Source organism: Chroicocephalus ridibundus, chromosome 3 (genome assembly GCF_963924245.1).
Source record: "Chroicocephalus ridibundus chromosome 3, bChrRid1.1, whole genome shotgun sequence".
Lineage (NCBI taxonomy): Eukaryota > Metazoa > Chordata > Aves > Charadriiformes > Laridae > Chroicocephalus > Chroicocephalus ridibundus.
Window position 1 is genome coordinate 4,214,940 of NC_086286.1, and position 25,064 is coordinate 4,240,003.

General features: G+C 40.2%; 1 protein-coding gene across 10 annotated transcripts in view; it reads left to right on the forward strand.

Moving 5' to 3' along the window:
* Positions 1 to 25,064, forward strand: part of PLCB4 (phospholipase C beta 4) — a 206,016-nt gene that overhangs the window by 155,064 nt on the left and 25,888 nt on the right. For all 10 annotated transcript variants that reach the window (XM_063331252.1, XM_063331250.1, XM_063331253.1 and 7 more), the window contains 11 exons: positions 924 to 1,065; positions 1,707 to 1,791; positions 2,009 to 2,133; positions 4,127 to 4,178; positions 6,427 to 6,529; positions 8,290 to 8,454; positions 11,325 to 11,529; positions 15,931 to 16,019; positions 16,459 to 16,609; positions 19,312 to 19,361; positions 19,483 to 19,548. In XM_063331252.1, coding sequence (XP_063187322.1) covers positions 924 to 1,065; positions 1,707 to 1,791; positions 2,009 to 2,133; positions 4,127 to 4,178; positions 6,427 to 6,529; positions 8,290 to 8,454; positions 11,325 to 11,529; positions 15,931 to 16,019; positions 16,459 to 16,609; positions 19,312 to 19,361; positions 19,483 to 19,548 — 1,233 coding nt within the window. The remainder of the gene's footprint in view (positions 1 to 923; positions 1,066 to 1,706; positions 1,792 to 2,008; positions 2,134 to 4,126; positions 4,179 to 6,426; positions 6,530 to 8,289; positions 8,455 to 11,324; positions 11,530 to 15,930; positions 16,020 to 16,458; positions 16,610 to 19,311; positions 19,362 to 19,482; positions 19,549 to 25,064) is intronic.

The following is a 25,064-nucleotide window of genomic DNA, read 5'->3' on the forward strand; positions in this document are numbered from 1 at the left end:
TTAGTAATTCCTTGCGGAAATTCACTGTCAGCCTACAGTCGGTTAAATATTTTGGTAACTGGCTCACTTGTAGGAGCACAAGAAAAAAGTTCGGGGGAAAAATGCCATGAACAGTAAGCCGTGCGGAGTTTGCTTAGATTGACAGAGGTCTTTCTTTTTCTTTCTTTTAGTGAAAAGAACATGTTTAAAACTGGTTTAGGGAAAGGAAGAAGTTGGACAGGTAGATCCACATTAGAAGCGCTTCCTATTGTGGGTTTTTGAGATACTTGTAGAAAAATTTGGAAGTTCTGTTGTAGATATAGCGCATCCTTTTCGTGAATGATGGATTCAGATTTTTTATCATTTTATGTGGCCAGGAATATGAGCTTGGTACTTTGTCGCTTGTTGGTCTGGTGACATCTGTTTGTCCAATGAAGGTTGTAATCCCTATATTTTGGGGTGCTTTTAGTAGTAAACATTAGCAATTGAACCTGTTTGTGTTTTGATGTTGAGAAAGTTCTACCCGGTACCAAGTGTGCGTTACTCCACCGCAGTTGCTGTGGGAAAATGTATTAAATTGCAATTCTTAGGAATTTATTTGACAAAGATAGATCGTTATCTCCCACCATTGTTCAGTCCGTTGTAATATTTATCTTTTATCCCAAAGTTATCCTACTAACATCATGTAATATTTACCCACTGTTTAGGAGCTTTTCTATCGTCAGTCCTCTTGCATGCATCCTGTAACATTGAGAGTGTCTGGTGCATATATCAGTAAGAAAACAAATCCCAATTTGTGACATTAAATTTCCACTTTTCTTGTTTTAAATTGCGCTTTCTTTAACTTTCTGCAGATTTGGGTATAATTTTGTATCGCATTTGAAAATTCCAACGATAGTGTGTGCACACACAGGTTGTGATTATTCTTTTTAATGTGTTTTCAGGGTTTAGTAACTGTTGAAGATGAACAAGCGTGGATGGCATCTTACAAATATGTAGGTGCCACAACCAATATACATCCATATTTATCAACAATGGTCAACTATGCTCAACCTGTAAAATTTCAAGGTTTCGATGTAGCAGAAGGTAACATAAAAGGTTGAATGAAATAAAAGTATTTGTCTGCTTATTCTAGGTAGTTTTTTAATCTCTACATTTCCTGAGTTTAGAAATGGCATAAGACTTTCATAGTTTAATGACCATCATCAGCATATTTTTAGATCTCTGTTTCCTTGAATGTAAAGTTAGCATGTTATTCCATTGGTCATCCACACGGAGTCACTAAATTACTGGGAGAATGTGAAGCTGTTGAAGTCGATTATATTCTAGAGACCTTTCCAACTAAACTGCTTTTTTCAGTTCGTCTTTCTGTAAGGTAAGGTGAGTGTGATTGTCGCAGTGGTCAGCGGTTAGCTGATGCTTTCGTCTTGCACACTAGGTGATTTATCATGTTGTTTAGCTTTATCTAGCCACGCGACACAGGCTCTGAATAGCAATATTATCCTAAACAAAAAATGAAAAGTTTTGTCAATTGCCCAGGAAATGAAAGAAAAAGGCAAGTCAGAAATATTATGAAATATCTCCTGTATAATTTGATTCTATGAGTGACAGATAAAGGGGAAACAGAGCGGAATTTGCTATATCCTGCTATTACATGTAGTGCATGGTTTTTAATTTTGATTTGTCATTACACAAGTTTTTTAAAATGTCTTGTCTTTTCTTTCTAGAACGTAATATTCATCATAATATGTCCTCTTTCAATGAATCAGTCGGACTAGGGTATTTGAAGACCCATGCCATTGAGTTTGTGAAGTATCCTTTCGCCTCCTCATACCGCTTCTCTCCTAATGCTACAAATAAACCAGTGTACCTTTCTAGATTCATAGTGTTCCACGTCTATAAAGGAAAAGGGAAAGTAGCCCATAGGGTGAGAAACAGTAAGATTAATGTAAGAAATATTGAAGATACCAGGATATGACCATGCATTTCTATGATGCTTTTATTTCATTTGCCTTGATGAATTATACAGTTATAATAAACGACAAATGAGTCGGATATACCCAAAGGGAGGCCGAGTGGATTCCAGTAATTACATGCCTCAAATTTTCTGGAACGCTGGCTGCCAGATGGTCTCACTGAACTATCAGACCCCAGGTAGGCAGCAACGACCAGTGAACCTCAATCCTAAAGAATGGCTTGGGCAGGAACTCTCAAACAGATGCCATGGGTTTGCTTCTGGCATTTTTTGAGGAAACGGACATATGGCGAAATAATACAGTGGGGCGGAATTATGGAAGCGTAAGAAAAGGAGCAATAAAAAAAGCCATACATAGAAGGAAAATTCAGTCCCCTTTCATGGAAAAATAATAGAGTACTGTAACTTCTCACATAAATGATAATGTTTTATTAATAAAAGGTATTAATTAACAGGGAAAACACTGTTTTCACAAAACACAGCCTTGGGCACAGTTGGGTGCATGTCTGCAAAGTAAAGATGAAGGAGTGTACAAATTAAGATGGCAAAAAAGGAATGACTGCGTGCCAAATGCATTTCTGGACCAGTTATTGTGAAGTGTTAAAGAGTCATGTGTTCAGCATCCGAGAATGGGGTCTGAGATCCCAGCTGAGAGAGTGATGCCAGGGAATGTAAATGCCTCTCCACAACGTAAATTTAGAGGAGATGTATTGTTCCTGTTCAGTGAAGGTGTGAGTGTAACTAACAGGGTAGGGGGGTTTATTGTTTTGTTTATTTTAAATTAATCTAGGAATGTCTTCCCTCATGTACATAATAGAGCAGTTTTTTCTGTTTTCTTTCTCTAGCCGCGATAGTGCTTCTGTGCTCGCTTGGGGTTTTTTGTGGTTCCCCCCTGAACGGTGTCTCTGGTACTGCAGACGCTCCTAATGATCATAGCTGTCCTGCAAAGCTTTGCGCTGATTTCACTTGCTGACGAAGCAAGAGAAAGCTGTACCGGAGAACACTGCTTGTAAAGCACTCCCCTGGGCACAGTGCGGAGCTTGGAGCAGATACGCAAGCTTCACTCGGCTCCCCACGCGGCCTCTGCCCACTGCATCTCGTTCTCAGCCCCTTTGTATTGCAAAATAAGAAGGGTAATTGTGTAATTGGAAGTGAGCAGCTTTCCTGTATTAGTCTTCTATGATCCAACTGTGCTGTCAGGCTGAAGAACAGTTGAGGAAACACAAGTGAAGGCTGCCCAGTAAAGCAAATAATAACTGATACGAGCATATGAGAATCTTGTCTTTTGTGTAACAGAGAACGTATTTTGTTCCCTTTTGAAGGTAGAGTCTGTGGGGCAAGAGAATACCTCTGTTATCACTAAACAAGGATATTGTATTTCAGTGTAATTGGAAACCTGCAGGAAAACATTTTATTTTTTACAAAGTTTGGGAGAGGGTTGGATGGGAGCGGGATTATCTGTTTACCATTTGTCCTTACATACACGTGCCGTAATAATGCATTGAATAAAACTCAGATGCTTTAAATGTTGAAACTAGGCAATGCTGCTGGGATCTTTGTGGTTTCTTTTAGTGGTATTTTATTCAATTAAGCCTGTAGAAAACCAGTGTGATATTCATCTCGCCTTCTCTAAGCCATCAGGATACAGACAGCTTCATTGGATGTGGTTGTCTATGGTCATTGTAGAGAAACACATACTGCTGGGATGTCTCATCTAGTATATTTTATAAGTTTGCCTTAGACTGAGACGAACTGCACTGTTAAAGTGCCTGTAACCCTACGTTATTCAAAGTGATTGTAGATCACTAGCAGACACTGAGACATCTATACCGTAGGTAGAAAAGTTAGATGATGGAAGTCCCATCCCAGGCACTAAACATGACCACAGCCTGATGCTTCTCTGCCTACTGTGTGCGTGTCAATTGGGGGAGAGACTATTTTCTGAGCACGGCACAGACTTCAGCTGGGTTGATAAAGCTGTTCCTACTGTGAAGAAATCTGAAGTTTCCCTACTGCTTCCCTTTATTTCTTAAATGTTTGTGTTGTGTATGCATTAAATTTCGTTTTTGTTTAAACTGACAATTCTGTACAAACAGTCATATTTTCTAAAAAGGACTGTTCATGATCTGCTTTTTCAGAAGGAAAGATAGTAATTTTTTTCACTCTTGACAGATTTAGCAATGCAGTTGAATCAAGGAAAATTTGAATATAATGGATCATGCGGGTGAGTGATATGATTTAAACTGTTGTCGCTGTGTATCTGAATTCTTTACTATGGTTTTAATAAAATTTTATCACAATTAATTATGTGTTACAAAATAAAAACGGGATGCTAGGTGAAGAGTAGAAATTAGCAGAATTCAGGGAGAATTATCCCCTGCGAGGAAGTACTCTGATGAATAATGTTTTTTAATTAAGACCAGATTTTAAAGGTGAGATAGAAGAGGCTTTGTGTGCAAATTATGAAGAAGATCATGAGTGCCATACACAGCTATTTAAATGCATCTTCAGCTTCTGTTCTCAATCTTTCTTTGAAGATATGCCTCAGAAGGGAAATTCATTGCACAGTTCACAGAATTGCCGAATTTACTGGGGCAAGTTGAGTCTTAATACTAACGGAACAGTTTTCTAATCTGTGTACTTTAGTTGGAGAGCAGATTTCACAGAGAATACTGAAGTGTTTCGTCTCTCCAAGTTCCTGCTCATGACTTTTGCATGAAAAAGGATGGGATGCTCAAGTGATGTTGATAGGTTTTTCTCAAACGTTGAGTTTATACCTTAATAGGATAGGCTGATCATTAGCATCAAGAGAAAGGAGAAGTTTGATGAATTAGAGAAAATGACAGTCCAGAAACACATTAAAAACTGCAAACTCATCCTGGGAAGAAACAACTCTTTTACTAACGCAAGTCTTATTTAGAAAGGAAATCTGAGTAAATGAAGCTCGGTAAAGTTCCTCATCTGCAGAATGGGCAGCGCAGTGCTTTGCCACTCCATGCCTTTATTTCAGTTGTGAGTTCTCTCTTGGGTTTGATGCAGGTGCAGTCTCTGGTCATTTCAGTCAGAATAACAAAAAGAGCACAAAGCCAAAGCTTTTTTTTTTTTTTTTTTATGGCGGGGTGTGATTCCTTTCTTGTTTGACCCACAAGCCAAGCCTAGTGAAAGAGCACGTGTGCGTTCTTGCCAAATGCTCATTATCAACTAAACGACTTGATTCTTCTGTCAGTCTTCTGGTATTACAGTAATACAGTGGTATATTTTTATGTGCATTATAAATACGGTGCCGTTTCAGTCACAGAAAACATGCAGGGCAATGAAAATTTTTAAAAAGACGCATTTCCTTCTGTCTGTACTCCTTTTTTCTCTGATTTACAGTTTTCATCCTGGTAAAACAAGAATTGAGTCAGTGGCTTCAGCATTTTTTATTTCAGCAGGCCTGAAGCAGAGGCTAAGGATGTTTCTGATAGTTCCCTTCTGCCCATAAACTACTTAAAATTAATAAAATATTATGAAATCACATACATTTATAATGTAAGAAAAATGAGTAATACTACTTTCCTAAGCAGAAGCCACGTTATGAAAAAATGGGAGAAAACATTGACATTCTTTCCATTGGAATTTTTCTGAATCCTGTCTAGGCCTTTATAACATTGTGTACCAGTGATTCACTGAAGAGACTAAAGGCGGATAAAATGTTGTCTTCTAGCGGCTGTTGTCTGTCAGGGCTGCAAAATTAGCAAGATGACCCCGGTTACACATTTTCTTCCACCAGTGGAAGAGAACCCCCGTCATGTGTAGCACAGCATTTCTGGGATCAACTATTTCATTTTGATGGCAGAATCCTTGGATTTTGATTCATCAGAGCACGTATTGGCTTCATTGATATGTTGATCCAGTGTATAGTCCTCAGGGATGTGTTGTAAGTGTTATTATGGTACTACCTTTCATGCTACTATAATTAACAATCTGTCAGCACTGACATTATCAGCTGTTTCCCCCAAGGTTTTATAACCGAGATGAAAAAATTAGCTTCCAGCTGAAATTTATCGTATGAGTCTTGACTCTGGAACTGCTTCGTTTAGAAAAATAAAATTGAATAATCCCTCTGTATTTTTCCGAAGTGTTAAAGAATTAAAACAAACGAGAGCGTCTACTTCTTATTGTATGATAACTCACTGTGTTTTTAAAATGTATTGTTGAATTATTTTGCAATGTCTTTGTTTATACTACATTAATTTTCGTCTTGAAATCCAGGGTTGATTTCATCTCTCAGTATCCGGTAATTCAAAATTAAGATTAACATTTATCCGTGTTCTAGACAACCGTGATATTTCCATCTACTTCCTTACACTTGCAGCTGGAATGATAGGCTGTGTTTTACAGTGCTGTAGGAGACATCCATTTTATTTGTATTTAATACAGTTTTAATTTCCACACAAGAATAATGTTGTTGTTCTTTTTCTTGAAATAAGGTATCTACTTAAACCAGATTTCATGCGACGACCAGATCGAACGTTTGACCCTTTCTCTGAAACTCCTGTAGATGGTGTAATTGCTGCAACATGTTCCGTACAGGTAAAACAGCAACAGACAAACTTCTGTCATCTTACCACATCAAAATCACATTTAAATGTCGACAGAAATAGGATATCTACAGAAAATGTGCTTAGATTGTGTGGATTTCATCAAATTCCTTCCTTTTTTTTATTGCTGGCTAAGGCGTCTATATTTATCTATATTTACTTGATCTGAGCGGAACATCATAGAATTAGAAATGGTTTGTTATTACACATTATCCCTGAATTTTTAAACACCCTCGTGCTCTTTTTGAATTACATCAGCCCACACAAATGAATAAATGAGTGAAGTTCATTTCTGTGGCCAGTATGAAATTATACAAACAGCGCTTGTCACCATAGAGGAAGGAGGAACATGGGCACACATGGACGGGATATTTTCAAAGTAAGCAGAGAAAAATGGTTCATGTGATGACGTCCTTACTTTGGAGTTATCTGCGTGTAACAAAGTCACTAAAACTTCTGTTGTAATTCTAAAGCATGGTTATCTATCACATTTTGGAAGGAGGCTGACAATTGTAAAATCTATTTTGTGACTTGACGCTCTACTCTCTTTGCTCAAACACCCTCTGTGCAGCTTAACAAAAGGCTTCAACTTTCAGTTACCGCTCTCGATGTGCAGCGTGGAAATTTAAAACTCTCTCCGACCAAGAGTTCATTGCGCATTCTAGACATTTAACTAAGTTTCATTTGCACCTCCAGAAGAACAAAACCTTTTTACTGTTTTTTCTTTTCTTTGATGTTAATGGTAGTACAATCCCTCCAAGAAGGAAGTTGGATCTGGTGGAGAGAACATAAGTTCTAAATATCACAAGAGAGAGTTCTTAGATCACATATTTTGCCACTTCCTCTTCTTGTGTGACTAAAACTAGTATCAAATTCCGTGTAAATTCTATTATTAAGGAGTTGAGTGGACTGAAGCCAGCGGTGGTACCCCTCAGCCACTTAACTTTTCACATTGTGCCCTGGAAGAATGTTAGATCATGAAAAGAAAGGGACTCAAAATGAGCTTAGGTCTGTGAAATCATGTTTCAGTTTTTTTCTTCCCTCCTTGATCCTAGTAACGAAAACATTAGCTGTATTTTTAAGTACTGGATCATCTTGATGGAATAAACGTTTTTCCCTGGAGTAATCACCTGCTGTGGCTAGATTAATCTTGACTTGGAGTAAAATTGCGACAAATCTTCATATACATAACAATATAGAGGAGTTGTGTGGGTTTATTGTTTGTTTGCTTTTAAGCATCCTACACTTCCCAGACACATCATACGGAATTAGACTGACGTGATTAGTTTAAAACCTTTACCTAAGTGAAGGCAGAGCAATAGCTTCCTTTCACCTCTTTGTAGTCAAGACGTATAATGGATGACAGCACTTCTGAACGGGAAGTTTAAAGTTGCAGAGTAGCAGTGCCCAATTCTGGTTGGTTTATTCAGTGTTTTTTGGTAATATAGTGAACGCATCTGTGAGACATGGGCTAATTGGGCTGATTGACTTACAACTGTTAATACCATAGCACAATGAGCGCAGTCATTTCAAATTAAGGATATATTTAAGGTCTTATCACAAAAGCTTTTCTAAAGAAATGCAATTTTAGCACTGAATATACCGTTTCCATATGATTAAATAAATACACCTGTTCTGTATAAAGCGTTTTTCAGAGTGCTGTCAATAAAAAAAATACCAGTATTTCTGGTATTCATAAAATGCTGTGTACTACATATGGCTTTTCCTTACTGCTCTGTTACTATCTTGCAGGTAATATCTGGTCAGTTCTTATCAGACAAAAAAATCGGTACGTATGTAGAAGTGGATATGTATGGTTTACCCACGGACACGATACGTAAAGAATTTCGAACGCGCATGGTGATGAACAATGGTCTGAACCCTGTTTACAATGAAGAATCATTTGTATTTCGAAAGGTAGGATACTTGGAAAGCACGGTTTGTGGTTGCTTGCCCTTTTGCACATGAGCATCCTTGCTCACTTGAGCCACCCCTCCCTGCTTCAGTCTGACTGCTCCCATGAATAAGTACTGCTCCCATGAAAAAGGGTTTGTAGGGTTCCTGTTTACTACAGTAAACAAGCTAAAGCTGAAATAAGCTTTCAAGAGGTTGCTGAGTTTTATTTTTTTTAATTTTGCTTTGTTTTATTTTTGTAATGGATAACCTCTGTAGCTGTCACATGATTATTTTTTTTTGTTTGTTTCTGTTTGGCTTTTCCCTCCCCTTTGCTTCCTCCTCCCACTTGGAGGTAGCCACCTCCTCCGTGGCCATGCCTGTGTTCAAGGTATGCAGTCTGCCCAGAATGAGCCCCCGCTGGTGGACACCATCATTCCTTGGAGATTTCTTCTTCCCTGCCCTGGCAGTGGCTGCTATCTTGCACTGTTCCTTCAGCCCAGAGGGCAGGTGAGATGCTGCATCCAAAGCTAAGGTCAATGTTATTACATGGAAAAGTTGGAAGGGTGCTGTGTTCCTCAGATGTGTTGCCAGCTCCCTCCTTCAGTAGTCCATGTGCATCATGTACCTTTTTCTTTTTTTCTTTTTTTTTTTTTTTTTTAATAACAAAAGAAAAACAAACCTTTTTTTCTTGGTATGGGGGATTTAAAGAGAGAGATCAGTCATCCGTGTTCAGTTTTTCTCTCTCAGTCTCTCTATATATGATACACATATATATATATTTTTTATTATTTTTTTTTCTGTCGGCTGGAGTTTCATCCAGACTACGTGTGTTGGCAGTGCCGTCTTTGGTAACGTCTGTTTCGCTTACACCTGTTTTGTTGTCATGCAAAATTGTTGCTCTTTTATTCCAAAGTGACAGACCTTGCCGAGTGGTGATAACACTTCACACTTGGGCCTATTCCACGCGTAATCTGCTTTTGTAATAGTATAACCAGTTTCTAGTAGAAATGTAGTTAATGCAAGAGGTTTTTCTGGACTCCAGTATATTCTGTAATGAGTGTGACTTCAAGTGCTTTTCTCTGTATGTGAGGAGGCACAGGGAAGATGCTTAGGTACAACGACAGGCGGTGGTGTTGCCCATGGCTTCCTGGCCATATGGCCAGCATCTGCTGCTTTCTCATTTCTTAAATCAAAAGGCCAGTAAACTACAGGGTACACACAGGTTCAGTCGGAAAGGAGGGTACCTGTGTATCGTGGCACGGGTACAGTGGCTGATGCCAGTGTTCCTCAGACTTTCTGCTTTACTCCGCAATGAACAATTACACGGTCACACATTCTCTTGAATAACTCATCATATAAGTCAGCCAAGAGATTAATTTTCTTCATCTCAGGACCTTACCGTATCAGGCTTAGCATTATAATCAAGACATACATTGATGACCAAGCAGATGAGTGGCGTAAACACAGCAGGAACAGTTCCTCTAGTTGGAGGAAGTGAAAGCGTGGGGGGGCACCATGCTAAAAAGTCATGAGGGTGGAAGTGCCTACCAGGATACCATAGAACAAATCAATGGAGAGGGAACGATAAACTTAGTCCCCGCTCCTGATCCCTAGCAAATCTGTATCGGAGCCCATAATGTAATGAAAGATGTGCCGATCTGTGGCCTGTAGAGGAGAGATTTTACCCCCCCCCCCATTTGGGTTACAGCGTTCTCCTCAAGCTGATATTTAATCCTACACAGTTGCTCTCAGGTAATGTGTTTAACTGTTCTTCTGTCATGTTTTCTTGTTTTTATTTTAATTAAAATAAAGCTTCAGTCGTTCTAACCAAGTTCTGTGTTGTCACTCTGTTGTGTAAGGGGGAGGAGGGGGTGAGTGCTGGTGGTAACCTGTGCTGGGACTTCGAAGTTATAATCCAGTAGAGCAGCATACCCGTGAACAGCTGAGGTGGGTTCAGAGGCCAAAAGCGTACTTTATTTTGTGCCCCTCTGAGACTGAAAATGAAAGTGGCAGGGGAAAAGTCTAAGGGATGTAGCAGACGCAGTTTATTTCGGTCTTCCCATTTGTCCCGTAAGCATCAATGAGATAGAGCCAGGTAGGGAAGGAGTGGGAAGACCTTTCCCGGAGCAGAGTTGAGGCAGGCTGGCGGAGAGGCTGCACCCCTTGGGCAGGCTGTTTCCTCCCCCTTCCCGGCACAGGGGCAGCACCTTTGTTCCAGGGAAGGCAGGGGATTTTTTTATTACTGTTTTTGGTTGGTCCCGATGGGGGCTGACAGATGCAGATAGCTGGCAGCATCCCTGCCCACCACGCATACCGTGTACCCTTCACGTCCTGAGGCACAGCACACCCACTTCTGCTGGCAGCACGCCGTCCCAGCAGGTCTGTCACCCCGGCCTGCCCTCCTCTGTCATCTTCTCCCCTTTGCAGAACCCGTAGTTCAACATGAGATCCCCATCAGCTTGTACTTGCGCTCTTTCTATTCTTTGCTGCCCTTTTGGATACATCCCCAATCCCGTCTTTCTGTCCTGGTTCCTCCTATTCGGCAGTATCTACCCTTTGATTGCCACTCTATCTGTCATTGCCCAGGTAGTACTTACCTGCCTTCTTATCCATATCTTCAGTAATGAAAAATAAATATGCAAAATATTTAGCTAGTGTAACTCTAAGCTGCGGGATTTGCATATTCTGAAATCTGCCCATTATTTAGGGTGGAAAAAAAGCTTTTCTAGGAAACGTTCATCTCAACTTGCGCAGTTTGCAGGGAATAACGTTTTCTTACAGTGATGATAGTCTGTTTCTGGCATCCAAAGTGAATGGTTCAAACATGGGAAGGCGGGAAGGGTGCCTACTGTATTAGAGTCATTGAATTTCTTCATTTTATGGCTTTCCAGGTTATTCTCCCGGATCTCGCCGTCCTGAGGATAGCGGTGTATGATGACAATAATAAGTTGATTGGTCAGAGGATCCTGCCTCTGGATGGTCTGCAAGCAGGTTACAGACATATTTCCCTTCGGAATGAGGGCAACAAACCACTCTCTCTTCCGACGGTTTTCTGCAACATTGTGCTTAAAACATATGTGCCTGATGGTTTTGGAGGTGAGATAAACCTGTATCTCTTGTGTGCTGTAAGTCTGGAGTGTTGGTGGGGAAGTACCGAAGTGCTGTGGTGTCAGTGTGCCGGCCAGGAACACACAGGCAATGCTGGAGGATTGCAAAGATTTAGGATTTTAACTCCTTGGAAACCCTGCATGTTCAGTTAAGAAATCATCTTTCAGACCGAGCGCTTCCTCAGTGTTAAAGATACTGACGTGTACCTCTTAAATGACACAATAATATAAAAAATAAGCTAATACTACTTAGCTCGATTTGATTTTCTCTGTTGACGTTTTAGGAACTTTGGATTTTTTTTTAATTACATTTTTTTCTGACATAAATATTTGTAAGGTTAACATATACTTCAGCTATATTGTTTGGCCTATAGGTATTCACAATTGATGCAGAATCTAGACCTGTTTTTTCAAGCAAAACCGCTTTTGTTTTCTTGAGAATATTGGCACATTGTTAAAAAAAGGATAGTGAAATCATTTAGCATCCAAAGCCTTTCTGCGTTTTTCTCCCCATTTTACATGTTTTTAGTGTGGTTTAATTATTTTTGGGTTTTCAGGAAAGTCATTTTTAATGTGAGCCATTTCCATGATCAGGTTGGCAGGGCCGCGGTCATTTATACTGAGCGGTGGCAAATTGCCACATGGGGATAGGAACAAACAGCTGAGAATAATCATTACCCCACTTAAATCAGTGTAATGGGTAAGTTCACCCCGAGGGTGTACCTCTGGGAAATGTTTTCTTCCCTGCAGATGAAATTCGCTTGTACGTTAGACAATAATGTAAACCATTTAAAACTGTAACATAGGAATTGCACTAAGTGTTAGTACTCTGACTCTGCAGCAAAATGAAGTTCACCTTAGAGTTGTTGGTGGAACATCATTGACAAAAATACCGTTTTGCTCTTTGCAAAAAGGGTTTCAAACCTGCTGTCTATGCAGAGCATTACTGCCACTTCTCCGAGCGTCATTTGCGTAGTACAAACGAGCAAGGGAAGGCTTACCTAACATGGTAGATAGTGGAGCTCTAAGCCTGTGCTTGCTGGTGTTTATCCAGGCTTTAAAAAAAACAAACAAACAAACAAAAAAAAAAAAAACAGGTCTACACTTCAGTAACAACATTTCGTGGAAAAATTTAAGTGTTTACAGATGTATTTGTGGCGCTCCTGTGCGAAATCCTGGTTGCTGGCAAGTCAGCTGGAGTTTTGCCACAGCTCTTGCAGCACTGCTGTGCCTTTCTGCAGCGTGTTTCATCTACACTATTTAACTTCGGGGACTTTGTCTCAAGGCAAATGTGAGCTTCTGCTTAAGCTTGGGATTCCTGAGGCAGTGGCTGAACCATGAATCTAAGGGACACATTTAAGCATGGGCTTTAATTCTGTCCTGAGCTTAAGCTTTTGACAGTAAATGACTCAGTTAACATATTTTCTAAACTAAGGACATGCTTCTGATTTGGGATTGACGTTTTTCTGACTGATACCACACTTTTTCTAAGAGTAGGATTTAAACTTAACAGAGCGTGATGTGGCTCAAGCTGCTGAGTGTGCCGGTCATGTAGGAAGAAAAAAAATTTTTGTTTTTTAACCTGCATTATACAAAGATACTTTCAGAAGTGAAGGACTTGCTTTTCAAAGAGAATCTGAACACCAGTTTAGAACTTGCAAACTGTGTGCGGTTCAGTGCTGGTTGATCTACTGCATTATCAGCATTTCTACAGATGGTTTGTCTGGTAGAGGTGAGGACACAGAAAAGCGTTACTCCCCCTGAGTAACGGTATCATTACAGTAAAATGCGACTAGGACGAGAGAACTGGTTGTTAAAGCTTACTCTCAGGGTTGGGAAAAACAGGCCCCATATTAACATAAACTAAATGAGTTCAATTATTAGCTCTCCTCTCCCTTCCCAGATAGTTGTGATGTGTGTCATCGATACAGAACAGCAGCATGATGCACAACTGGGAAACAACTTTTGACACTTGGGTGGAATCATTAGTGTTCTGTTGGCATGTGTTTTTTTAATTTCTTATCATCTGCAGTGAACCTCTCATTGTTTTATGTGCTGTCATTAGGATCTCCGGGGTTGTTTGAGCAAACCTGTAGGAAGGTATAGCTCAATTCAGTAGCTGCCTGCTTTCATATTTCTTTTTTTTTAACCTGTATGAGTAAGATTTAAGAACTTGTGCCAAATAATAACTAGAATGGGTAATGCATTGTAGGCTTTAAAAGGTGCATCATTTTATTTTTCATATAACTTAGTAATTTCTTGTGGTTTATTTGCATCAGCCACTCTGTTCCCAGTAAAACACAATACTTGTGCAAATTAATGCAAATGAAGTAGCATTCTCCAAAGAGAAGCTTCTGTAATAGCAGTCTGTACGTAAGTAAGCATGGCTAGTTAGGTTAGTGGTTAGAGTCCTCTAATGTACTCTTCCAGTGATTTTCCTAGTTTTATATTTAATTGCAATTCTTCTACACAATGTTATTCCCCACCCCCACCTTACCACACTGGGGAGAAAGAAAAACGTAAGCAGAGGACAAATGACAATGTGAGAAGCAGTGATGAGTCACATCCCCCTTGTAGAAATGCTGAGCCTTTGGTGATGTGCTTGTGTGGTTAGTAATACAATTTACAAAGGTCTTGCTTTCCCAAACACGTTAGTCATTTTTACCTTGAAGCTTGTGATAATCAGGCTCCATTTTCGGATGACGCATCAAAGTTGACAGGGTAGTCCTGGATTTTCATTGAAGGGTGCGTGCCAAGGACAAAAAGACATGCCTACTAAGTTACGGAAAGGGGACAGTCGGTTCTGGGCTACAAGGCTGAAAATAAATTCTACACGGTTTTTGTGTATATGAAGTAAGTTGCAGAAGACATCATTGGGTCATGGCAGTTATTTGAGACAACATATTTGTGTAGGTAAACAAAGCTGTCAAGGGTATTTTATACAACTTTTGTTGGAATGGGAGCCCTGCATCCGGTGACTTCAGAGGAACATTACGTAGAACCAGTTAGGTTGGAAGGGAGATGAGCCTCCAGTTCGCACAAGGATAGCACGTTTCTTCCCAGGCTTTTGATGGGTTGGATATTATTACAGACCTGGTCAGTGGACCAGCTTCTCTGTCTTGCCTCATTGTAAGCTAACTTGGAAAATGGCATGAAGCGTGGGCAAAAATCAAATGATGGTGAAAACTTGAGAGTGTCAGAACTGTCATTGCAGAAATAATGGCCTATTATGCTAGAGAGACCATCTAGAATATAAGGGTACAAAGGTATTTATCTTTTACTCATAAGCAGCCAAAAATAGGACTTTGCAGCATTCTGCGAAGAAATAGTTTCCTTGTAAGTGAGGTCCATAGTCCTCCTAACGGTCGTGACAAAAAACCCAAGTTAATTAAATGACAATATTTTGTAGTGACTGATGAGTCAGTCGGGCTGCAGCATTCGAACTTCCTTTTTTAAGTTACTGCTCTGACAAGGAAGGCTTATTAACTGAGACCAGTGGCCCTTTTCCTCACTAATACTGAAGTTTCTTAGGGGTCATCAAAACAGATCACTTCTGTGGTCTCTGAATTGCGTTATTGTTGTAGGAGCTGAATCAGTTTCATTTGTAATTTTTTCCATTTGTGAATTCTTTGACTGTTGAAATTAAGCATGGAAAGGGATTATTCAGCATGCAGGTAAAGGTATGTGTCTTTGTCTTTCCGTACACCCATGCCTGGACATTTATCACTGCATATGGAAAATAGATTCAATAACGTATGCGATATGGGGCGCTGGGTAGCGCTTTGATACCACCAATGGTGCTGTGTCGTGTACAAGATTCAAATAGCGGCCATTATGGTTCACAGAAAAGCCATTTCACAGCCTCTCGTGTTCCAGACATGGAGTGTCACAAAGACGAGTGAGAACAGATTTCCCCCGATTGCTTTAGCCACCCATCTGAAACTGCTGTTTAGCTCGGAAATATAACAGCGTTTTCTGCAATTCCCTGCAGTCCCCAGTCAGTCAGCACCCCCTCGAATCACCAGCAGACGAAGTTGTTAGCGCTGTGTGGCTCGGGAGATCTCCTTCTGGTCTCGAATTCTAGTGCCGTCAGCTGGGAGAAAGTTAGGGTAACTGTGGTCTGGTGGCGTCACTGTGTTTTTTTCCTAAATAAGGTGCGTGAATGAATACCTCTCCCTTGGCGCGTTGTAAACTGATTCATGTTCCCAGTGTGTCCAAGCGCTGTGGCGATGAGCGCTTTTAATCCTGCCAAGTTCACAATGGCAAGTTGGACTATTGTCGCAAGCCATGGCTCGTAACAACAGGGTTGGTAAAGCCCTCGTAGAAGATTAATTTCCAAATGCCTCTGAAGGTCATAAAAAGTTTATTTGTTTATTTTTTTTTCTTGCAGATATTGTGGATGCTTTATCAGATCCAAAGAAATTTTTGTCTATCACAGAAAAAAGAGCAGACCAAATGAGAGCTATGGGTATCGAAACTGTAAGTAGAACATAATGACGAACGCAGCCCATTTCTGTTCATGCTGTGTCCTTTCTTTAAAGTAAACCGCTCCTTCTCCAATCGATACATGTTACCTTGTCATTTCTCATTTTCAAACATAAGCCGCTCTGTCCTGCTCTGAAATACATTGGCTTATGTTAGTTAACGTGTACTGAAATACCATTCACTGTCTGACTTTCCGTGGATCATACTAACACATCCCTTAGAAGCAGAAATTTTAAGAAATCACAAAGGAGCCGTATTTTAGTAGGTACCCATTAAAAATAGGCTACCTACTAAATATAGTGTTGTTTGTAAGTATGTTGCAATTTTCTTAATTAAGTTTAAAGTAAGCAAGTTCAGAAATTTCCCATACCTCACCTTATATATTAGAGGTACAACAACAATTAACTTACTATGATGTGAATGTTCCTTTCAGAGTGATATAGCTGATGTACCAAATGACACTTCAAAGAATGATAGAAAAGGAAAAGCCAATAATGCCAAAGCCAACGTAACACCCCAGAGTAGCTCTGAGCTTCGACCGAGTACTACGGCAGGCTTTGGATCTGGGACCGACGCTAAGAAAGGTAGATAAAAACTACGCACCACTCCTTCAGTCCCGAAGGGAGTCAGAAAGCCACAGAGAAGTACTCACGCAATTTTAGTTTTGCAGTTCTATCCGTTCGTACTCTTTTATAAGGTAACTTCTCTTGCCACTGAGAGTGGTCTTTGTCTAATTGCAGATAAATTCGGTGTGCTACTAAAAGGGCCGTATGAAGCCAATACAGCCTTATTTTACTAAGTGACCTTTTTGTGTAGCTGTGTGCCTGCTGCCTGTAGTAGCAACCTGTGTGACTCTGGGAGCAGTTTACTAAAGATCTGCCAGAGGAACGCCGGTAGGAACGGCTGTTTGCTGGTATACTCCACAGAAACTCTTCTGCTTTTCTTTTTTTTCTCCCTCCACAAATCCCTTGGCAGAGTTGCAGATTTAAGTAATTAAAGGTATTTAGAATTCATTGGATTCTGTAGAGATTTCCCAACAATTAGAAATGTTTTCAATGTGTGGTTTTACGCTGAATAGTGATTATGGAAATGGCATGTTTATTGTAAAACGTATCCATATTAAATGTGCTCATTTATAAGTGAATAAGTATTTTTCCCCTCACTATTCACCGTTCACTCAACAAAACCATCTTAACAGGGTCAAATGGGATTATTTGTTTCTCACATATCATCACAGGTAATGAAGATTAAGCGAGAAAACAAATTTGTACAGCTGAATGCAACACAATAAGTATTTCTGTTAATGGGCCACAAGAATTAGAGTCTGGTTCATTCTCTTTCATCCCCCTTGGCCCAAAGGGATGGAAGGGAGTGAAAAGGAGCACTTACGGCTCTTGTTTTTAAACTAAAGCAGACCTTGCTGAATACACACCTGTGAAGGGATCTCCTGAGAAACAAGAGCCATTTCTCTGGAGTCACTTTCGGCAATAAAAGAGGTCGTCTCTGGCACCTGAACTCTTTCAAAGTTCTTCCCTGGTGCAAAACCCAGATTATTTTACGCCGTGAGGTGTTTTCATGTTTCATATATCATCACGAAGATGCACAAGTATTAGTTTTATTATGCACTAATTAAGCACGAAATTTGCTGGGGTTGGCAACTTAATTCCTGGTTGCCATGGAGGCAGACCTGGTGAACAAAGTAAAGGAGTCTGCGTTTTAAATTAAAATCCTGAGGAAGTTTGTTGAGAACACAGCACGCCTGATGCAGCCCCGGTCTTAAACTGAGATTTCGGTGCGTACGCGTTCTTGTCTGCAACCGTTTTTATCCGTATTCTGGCACGTTAAAATAGAGCTGTTCATTTTTATATCCTGTGTAACGATCCTCGTTTTGTATTGCTTACCTCTGTGGTCTTTTAAGATTGCAATGATTCTACCATTGTTACAATATACAACTCCCCTTGCTATCAGAAATTATGGGCCCAGCAAGAGAGGGTGTCTGGGGAGGGCACAGGAACCTCGCGGGGTTTGTTCTCTGCCTTTCAGCAGCAGTTAACTGATTTGTGGCTTTGAAAAACTTCAGGCTCTATCTGTGCCGAAGTCTGTTTCAGTCTCGTTTACTAGACTAATGTTAATACCATATAATTGAGCAGCATCTTACGCTTCTAAGAAAATAAAAAATTTGTGTTCCCTAAGGAGATTGCCTGCCTACGTTCCCCCCTCTCTTTTTTTTTGTTTTTTCCTTTTACAGCATCTGAATATTTTTCAGTTAAATTCACCTTAAAAGGCAGAAAGCCCTTTTCAAGGCAGGGGGAATGTGATAGTCCACAGACACTATTAAGAGCACTTCACTAAATATGTTTGCAGTGTACTTATGTACAGGCAAATATTTTTGTGTAAAAACTCAGAAAAAAACCTATGCATTACAACTCCCGTGGCATTGCATTGACATTTGTATTAATGACTACATGTAGGATGTGCTTAGTTGTTTAAAAATAATACGTCACAAAACGTTTATTAAAGCACAAACATGAGGTGAGATTGGGTTTTGTTTGCACTGCAGGTAAGGTGATGAAAATATATTTCCATTCATCTAAATGGTACTGTTAGTTTTGTATGATAGATTGGCTTTGTTGTATTGAATTTTCACTAGAATTTTCACTTCTTATGATTTTGTGTTTCTCCTCCGTTTTTACTGCTTCTTTTCTCGTAGCCTGGTGTGAACCAAAAAGCAAATTTTACCTCCATTAACATACAAGCTGCAGGTGAATTTTCACTCCAACGATTTTTGTGTTTTAAATTTAGGAGAAGTATACTTAACCTCAGTTAAATCTTTATGTAGTCACGTAGAACCTTACCCAAGAAGCCTCCCTCCTGAAACGAGTGGTGCCCGAGCAATCTCCAGCTATGGACCAGCATTCTGAAGTTTGTGTGGTTCAATTTTAATGTCCATAAACGGTTTGCTGTCTTTTCAGAAAAGGAGCTTTTTCAATTCTTAGATGGCTGTGTTTTGACACTTCAGTCCAGAACTGGAAGAGATTGAAATACACTCATTGATTCATTTCGTTTTTCACAAGGCAATTGATTGAGTAGTGCATTTGAAAAGGAAATTAGCTGTATCTTAGCTATATCTTGATGAATAATTTTCTCATTAACCTGCAATTATTTTTTATGTGGTGAAAAACTTTAATTGCTAACTTAAATGTAGGTTTCTGTGGTAAAACTCAAAAAGTATGAGATATACTAGTACGTATGAAGTTTTAGATAAACTGTATCAATACCTTCCTAGGTATCGACCTTATTCCTCAAGTGAAGATAGAAGATTTAAAGCAAATGAAGGTGAGTACGGGCACAAGCTTTTCAAGATGTGTTTCTAATGATTTGTTTTAAGTAGCCAGGATTTTATCTGGTTAAAGACAATATGACCACAGAAAAATTGATCCAACTTCTCTTTTTGTAGGCTTATATAAAGCATTTAAAGAAACAGCAGAAAGAGCTGAACGCCTTAAAGAAGAAACATGCAAAGGTACGAACATTAAGAGCTCTCTGAGCAGCACACTCTTACTGAAAAAAGTTGCAGCGCTCGTTAGCACAGACTGCTCACTCCTAATTAAATTGTAGGGAAAAACTAAGGAGCAGTAGTTGGACCACCAGGAAAGGTGCATGTGTTTTAAAGGTACTGAAATATGCTTCAGTGAGCGAATTTTCCCTTTAGCACAATGCTCTGTGTGTCTCCATGAGTTTCAGTGGTTTGACCCATACAAGCATCCAAACCTCACCTTTTTCGGGTGATGATTTTTATCTACCTCCCTCTTGCATGACATAATGACAGGTAGCTTGGAAAAAAAAGGCAGTGATGATGTGAGAGTGTGCTGCGTCGAAGGCAGGCACTGGAGAAACTGCAGCATGGCCGAAGAGAACTGGAATGTGTAACTGCAAAGTGCAAAATGAAATGCCCTGTTCCGCCTCACTTATAGCTACGTTAACCAGTTTATAGTCAGCTTTTTGCTTGGTGCTGTTGGCAGTGATGTCCCAAATACATCACTTTCACAAATATAATTTGCATTGGAAAACCACAGCCAATTTTCTCCTGCCCTTATCATGAGAAAAGCATTACTCTCCTGTTACAGAAAGAGGCGTAACAAGTGAAAAAAGTATCTTGAAGTTCTGAATTTTGGCAATATGTACAAATCCATTCTGGGCTTTTGGGGCAGTTATTCCCGTGCTCTCTTTGATTGCAGATTTCATTGCAGGGCTGACGTAATGTAGTTGCCTGGGCATTTTTAATATCAGTCTTTGTGTTTATTTTCATGACTGTTGTTTGGGCGTGGGACTCTGTGTCTCTACAACGAAGCATGAAGAAATTACGTCAATAATTGGCACTTTTGTGGGGCTCTTAGTATTAAAAGTAGTGTAAGAAAATTAAGTAGTTACATTTCAGACCCCTTACTTGGCTCTGTGCAGAAGGGAAATGACTGATTTCTCCATGTTAGTGTTGTGTGTGAAGCAAATGCTCAAGAAAAAGTGTCTGTCATCCACATGTCTGGGCAGGGACAGTTTCTAGACCTTCATAGGGTTGATCTTTTAGGGGGCTTCTTATTTTTAAACGCCACTTTCTCATTTCACTGGACAACATCCAGCAGTTTGCTATGGCAGCCCTTTGCAAATGAAAATGGTACCACGGTGACGTAGAAAACAGCCATACGCAGGGATCTATGTCCCTGATACGTGTGGCCCACAGTGGTGTAAGGATATCTTAGCCAAGGCTGCGCTTGCTAATGTTAAAAAAAATTGATCCATCTGTTCAGGCTTGCACTTGCTTCCGCTAATCGGAGGGGAAAATTGCCAGCCACAACCTGAAAATGCTGTGCGCTCAGAAGGGCTTTCAGCATTAGCTCAAGCACAGCTATTTTCGGTCTGAGACAGCCCGTGTCCTGCTGGTCTTAAGTACAGAGTGCGAGTCTGTCCTAACAAGAAGGTGCCTGTCTAGAGCTTGCCTTGCTAAAGGCTCCGGTAAGGGCAGCTTCTTGAATTTGGAGAGGAGAGTCTGAGCAGAAAAGCGTGACCTTATTAACTCACAGACGAGATCTTAGGGAAGTGCTTGGTGTACTTGGTGCTTTTAATGCATTTTAGCAGCTGGGATGGAGCAGGAGAGCTACGCACTTGGTTATCCATCATCAGCTTGAGCAAGCGTGTGTGTTAAGCAGACTGAACTTAAAAGTTCCAGAAATCAGTTGGCTCTTTATTGAACCATAGACACTCCAGAGAGCTGGGGGAATAAGTGAACAGAAGGGAATCGTTCATGTTGTGTAAGGAAAGAAAAGTTCAATACTTTTCTATCTAAACTTGGCTTTGGAAGATGTGTTACAGAAAATGGATGCATGCGAGCGTGGAAAAGGGAACGGGTCGAGAGGAAGGAGCTCTGATCTAAGCGGTGTAGGAGCTTATCTGGTAGCCCTGGGCAGAGCTGGCTAAGGAAGGTGACAGCAGTAAGGGTCCCTTTTACTGACAGCATCCACTCGGTGGAGAGAAGTATTCGCAGCCCCACTGGAATGCTGCCTGGCGGAGGTTGGTTGCTCTATATGAAAACTTGTCAGTCTGTTTTCTCAGGGTATAGGGCTGTTAGAGACACCGCGTTTCCAGATTAATACAAAAATTAAACTGGTGCGAGTCTTTTCACTCTCTGTCTCTGTCTTTTTTTTGATGCTGTCTTTCTCTTCATTTATTTCTGTTTAGTTTTTCAGCCATTTTGACTCAAGTGGCACAATAAAATTCTCCTAACAGCCCTCTGCGTGTTATCACTCATTTGTTTTTCCTTCACAGCATAGCTCCTCACAACTGCAACGCCCAGTGTACACACACAGACACATCACATACTGCGTCTTCACTTTCACTTATGATAGTGTTGTTATTAATCTGCTTTTTTAGGAGAAGGATGTTTGGGCAGGCGGAAATACAATCCTCGCTGTTCTTTTTTTCACTTTTGTGTAGGAAAAATAAGACGTCTAGTCTAAGTAGGATAGAGATCGTTAGATTAGCAGAAAGTCCACTTCGCTTAGTATCACTATTCCTAAGCAGCCAGTCTGTGACTGATAAAATTAAATTTGCCCCTTATGTCAGATTAGTGGCTTGCAAAAAAATGCATAATTGTGGATTTCACGAAGTCTATGAATAGCTAAGAGGTGAATTTTTACTCAGGATTGAGAAGCATGCAAGAGGTACATATATAAAGCTCTGCAAAGACAGGACAATGCTTTTAAAGAAATCCTGAAGGATTGTGAAGGAATAATAGAGCACGTAGAATTAAAGGCAGGACAGCCTGTAGTGATTCCACAGCAAGTTTAGTTTCAGAGTCAGTGTGCAAGTGTGGTTTCTCCACTTCAGAAGAAACCATTCGGTTCTGCAACAGAGCTGTTGCCCCTGTTTTTCAAACCCAGCCCTCTGCTTGGTTTGTGGCCTGGCTGTGAAGGCAGAGGGACTTGAAAGGGGCAGAGTGAATATTCTTAGTCTCTGAAAAGGTGCGTCTGCATGAATTTGACCGAGGTAGCGTTGTGCTCCTGTTGGAATTGCGAAAGAACAGATGATTGCGCTTGTGAGGGAAAAACGTGATCCAAACCTCAGCCCATTTACTTGCATTATGAACTAGTTGCACCCAGCAGGGCATTCCGAATCCGGAATGAGACAGGTCACCGGCAGAAGACTGTAGATTTTCAGGTGATCTGGGGTGGCATCAGAGGTAGATGGGCTATAAAGGCAAGGAGATGTGCATATGTGAGTCACTGATTTCCTCTGTTAGCAGCCTGCTTCTATGGGCCCCTACTGAATTGTAATATTTTGCAGGGATGTCACGTAGTTTTTGTGCTTCTTGAGTTAGAAGAGGGAAGGGTAGCAAGGTGTTATCTTGATATATTCTCTAACAGTCAACAGCACAACAGATGGTTGTGGTATACGGTTCTAGTGGTTTCAGACAAGACAGTCGTAGTCCTAAGTGCCTCCTTAAGGAATTTAATATGACCATAGACAGTAACCAGAATTGCATAATTGCCACCCAAAAATATAAATTTCCCAATTCATCTCCCACACATTTATATTGGCATTGAATACATGTACTGTTTGAAATAAAGCCTAGTAAAAAAGGACATAAAAAAAGATTTCCATTTCACAATGCCAAAGCGACAGGGTGTCTGTGGGACTCTAGATTCTGCAAAATGGATTGTTGATTTGGTGATGATAGTTGCGTTTCTTTATTTCCTCAGTATTCTGTAATGAGAATCCTCCAGGCTTCAGTCTTCAGTTGTACACAGGAGTATTTGTCTTGGTTTAGGGAGATACCAGGCAGGAATAAAGATTTATATCATAGGAACTTAACTTCCTCTTCTTTTCAACAGACTGAATTGTGATCCCCCATCTCCCCCACCATGGAACTATATATGATTCTTTGCTTTTTTCCCATGGATACTCTTGCTGTGATTTGAGTCTTTTTGATTCAGTTAGGTGGCCTCTCAGAACCCTGGCTGAACTGTGGCTTCAGTTTGTAATATAAGCATTAAATGTGATTTGTGAATATATTCATGTCAAAGGCACGTGAAATCAAACTGCAAATTCAGTGGACTTGAGGACAGCCTGAAACTTTGCATCTGAAGACAAAATATATAGAGAGAGTGTGTTTTAAGATGCTACAGAACCACTTGTATTTCTTAGAATCTTGACAGAAAGTTTAGGACGCAGCATCTAGCTGTGATGATTTTTCCTTTGAGCATAGACAGAAAATCAAACTCACATCAGCTAACCCATTTGAAATAGTGTTCCAGGGGTCGAAGGCCATATAATTCAAGGGAACTCTGGCAGGGAGTTGACTCCTCGTACTGTTTGTACCTTGCGTGTGGAGGTTGTTGGTGGCCCATCTTCCTCTTCCAGCTCTGTTTGTATTGTGCACAAATACATGTCCCCTGAACTGGATGGGGAGGAGGACCAGGGAAGGAAATGAGGGGGATATGGTCTGCGATATATCTGTTTCAGATACAAGATAGAGTTGTGACGAGCAGTAAGTAGCAGCAGAGGGGAATCTCCAAAAGATTACAGTGGGTTTGTGATAAAGAGAGAAGGCTTAAATCATGGTTGTCCTGGGGGAAAAGCAGGGATTCTAGCTCTACGTGATGCGCCCTTCCAGATTATGGAGGAGCATCGCATGAGTGGGCTGATGTCTCATGCTTTGCGATGTTTGCACTTAGTCTTTTATAACAATAATTGTTTTGTTCTGTTCATCTAGTTTGAGAGCTGCTCTCAGTCACTTCGCCTGTGGCTGGCTGCTGCTGTCGAGTTTGTGTCGTTCTCTTCACTGTCCATGTTTTTTCCTACCTAGTTAGTCAGTGTAAATACTCCCTGGTGAAGCTGGCATGTTTTAATGTTGATGGAGTGTATTTGTTTCGCTTTAAATCCTCTGTAGAACAGAATATTCAGTTCCCCACTCTAAATACAGAATTTGGAAGCTGTACGCATTCCCCAGGGAAGTGCTTGGCAGATGTTGGAGTGCTTGGATACAGCCCAGGGCTGGATTTTTAAAAGCATCACAACATTTGTATTAATGTTTTGGTAAAAGTGAATGTAGAAGTCTTTAATTAATATTTTCAGTGGAAGAAACAGTGATAAGGCCAACACAGGTGTATAGAAAATAATAACAAAGAGCGGTAGAATAGTGAGGGTAGAATAAATGCAAAGTGAGCTGCAAACCAAAATAGAGATAAAGTCCTGGAAAAGGCCATATTAATTAATGCAAGGCATTTTGTCATGATTAGATAAAATGTGGAGCAATTGAATATTAATAAAATAATGTAAATTAACAAACAACAATTTTTCTTATTGTAATATAAATTCAGTATTTAGTGCTCTCTGTGGTGGTTATACTTTTGCGTCATTATGAGCAGCTGTCCTGATAAACATGAATACGAAGTCAAGTTCGATAATGAAGTCTATGTGTAAGCACTAAGTGAAGCGTGTTGTTTCTGGTACAGTCTTGTAGTGGACAGGAACTGTCTGTGTGAG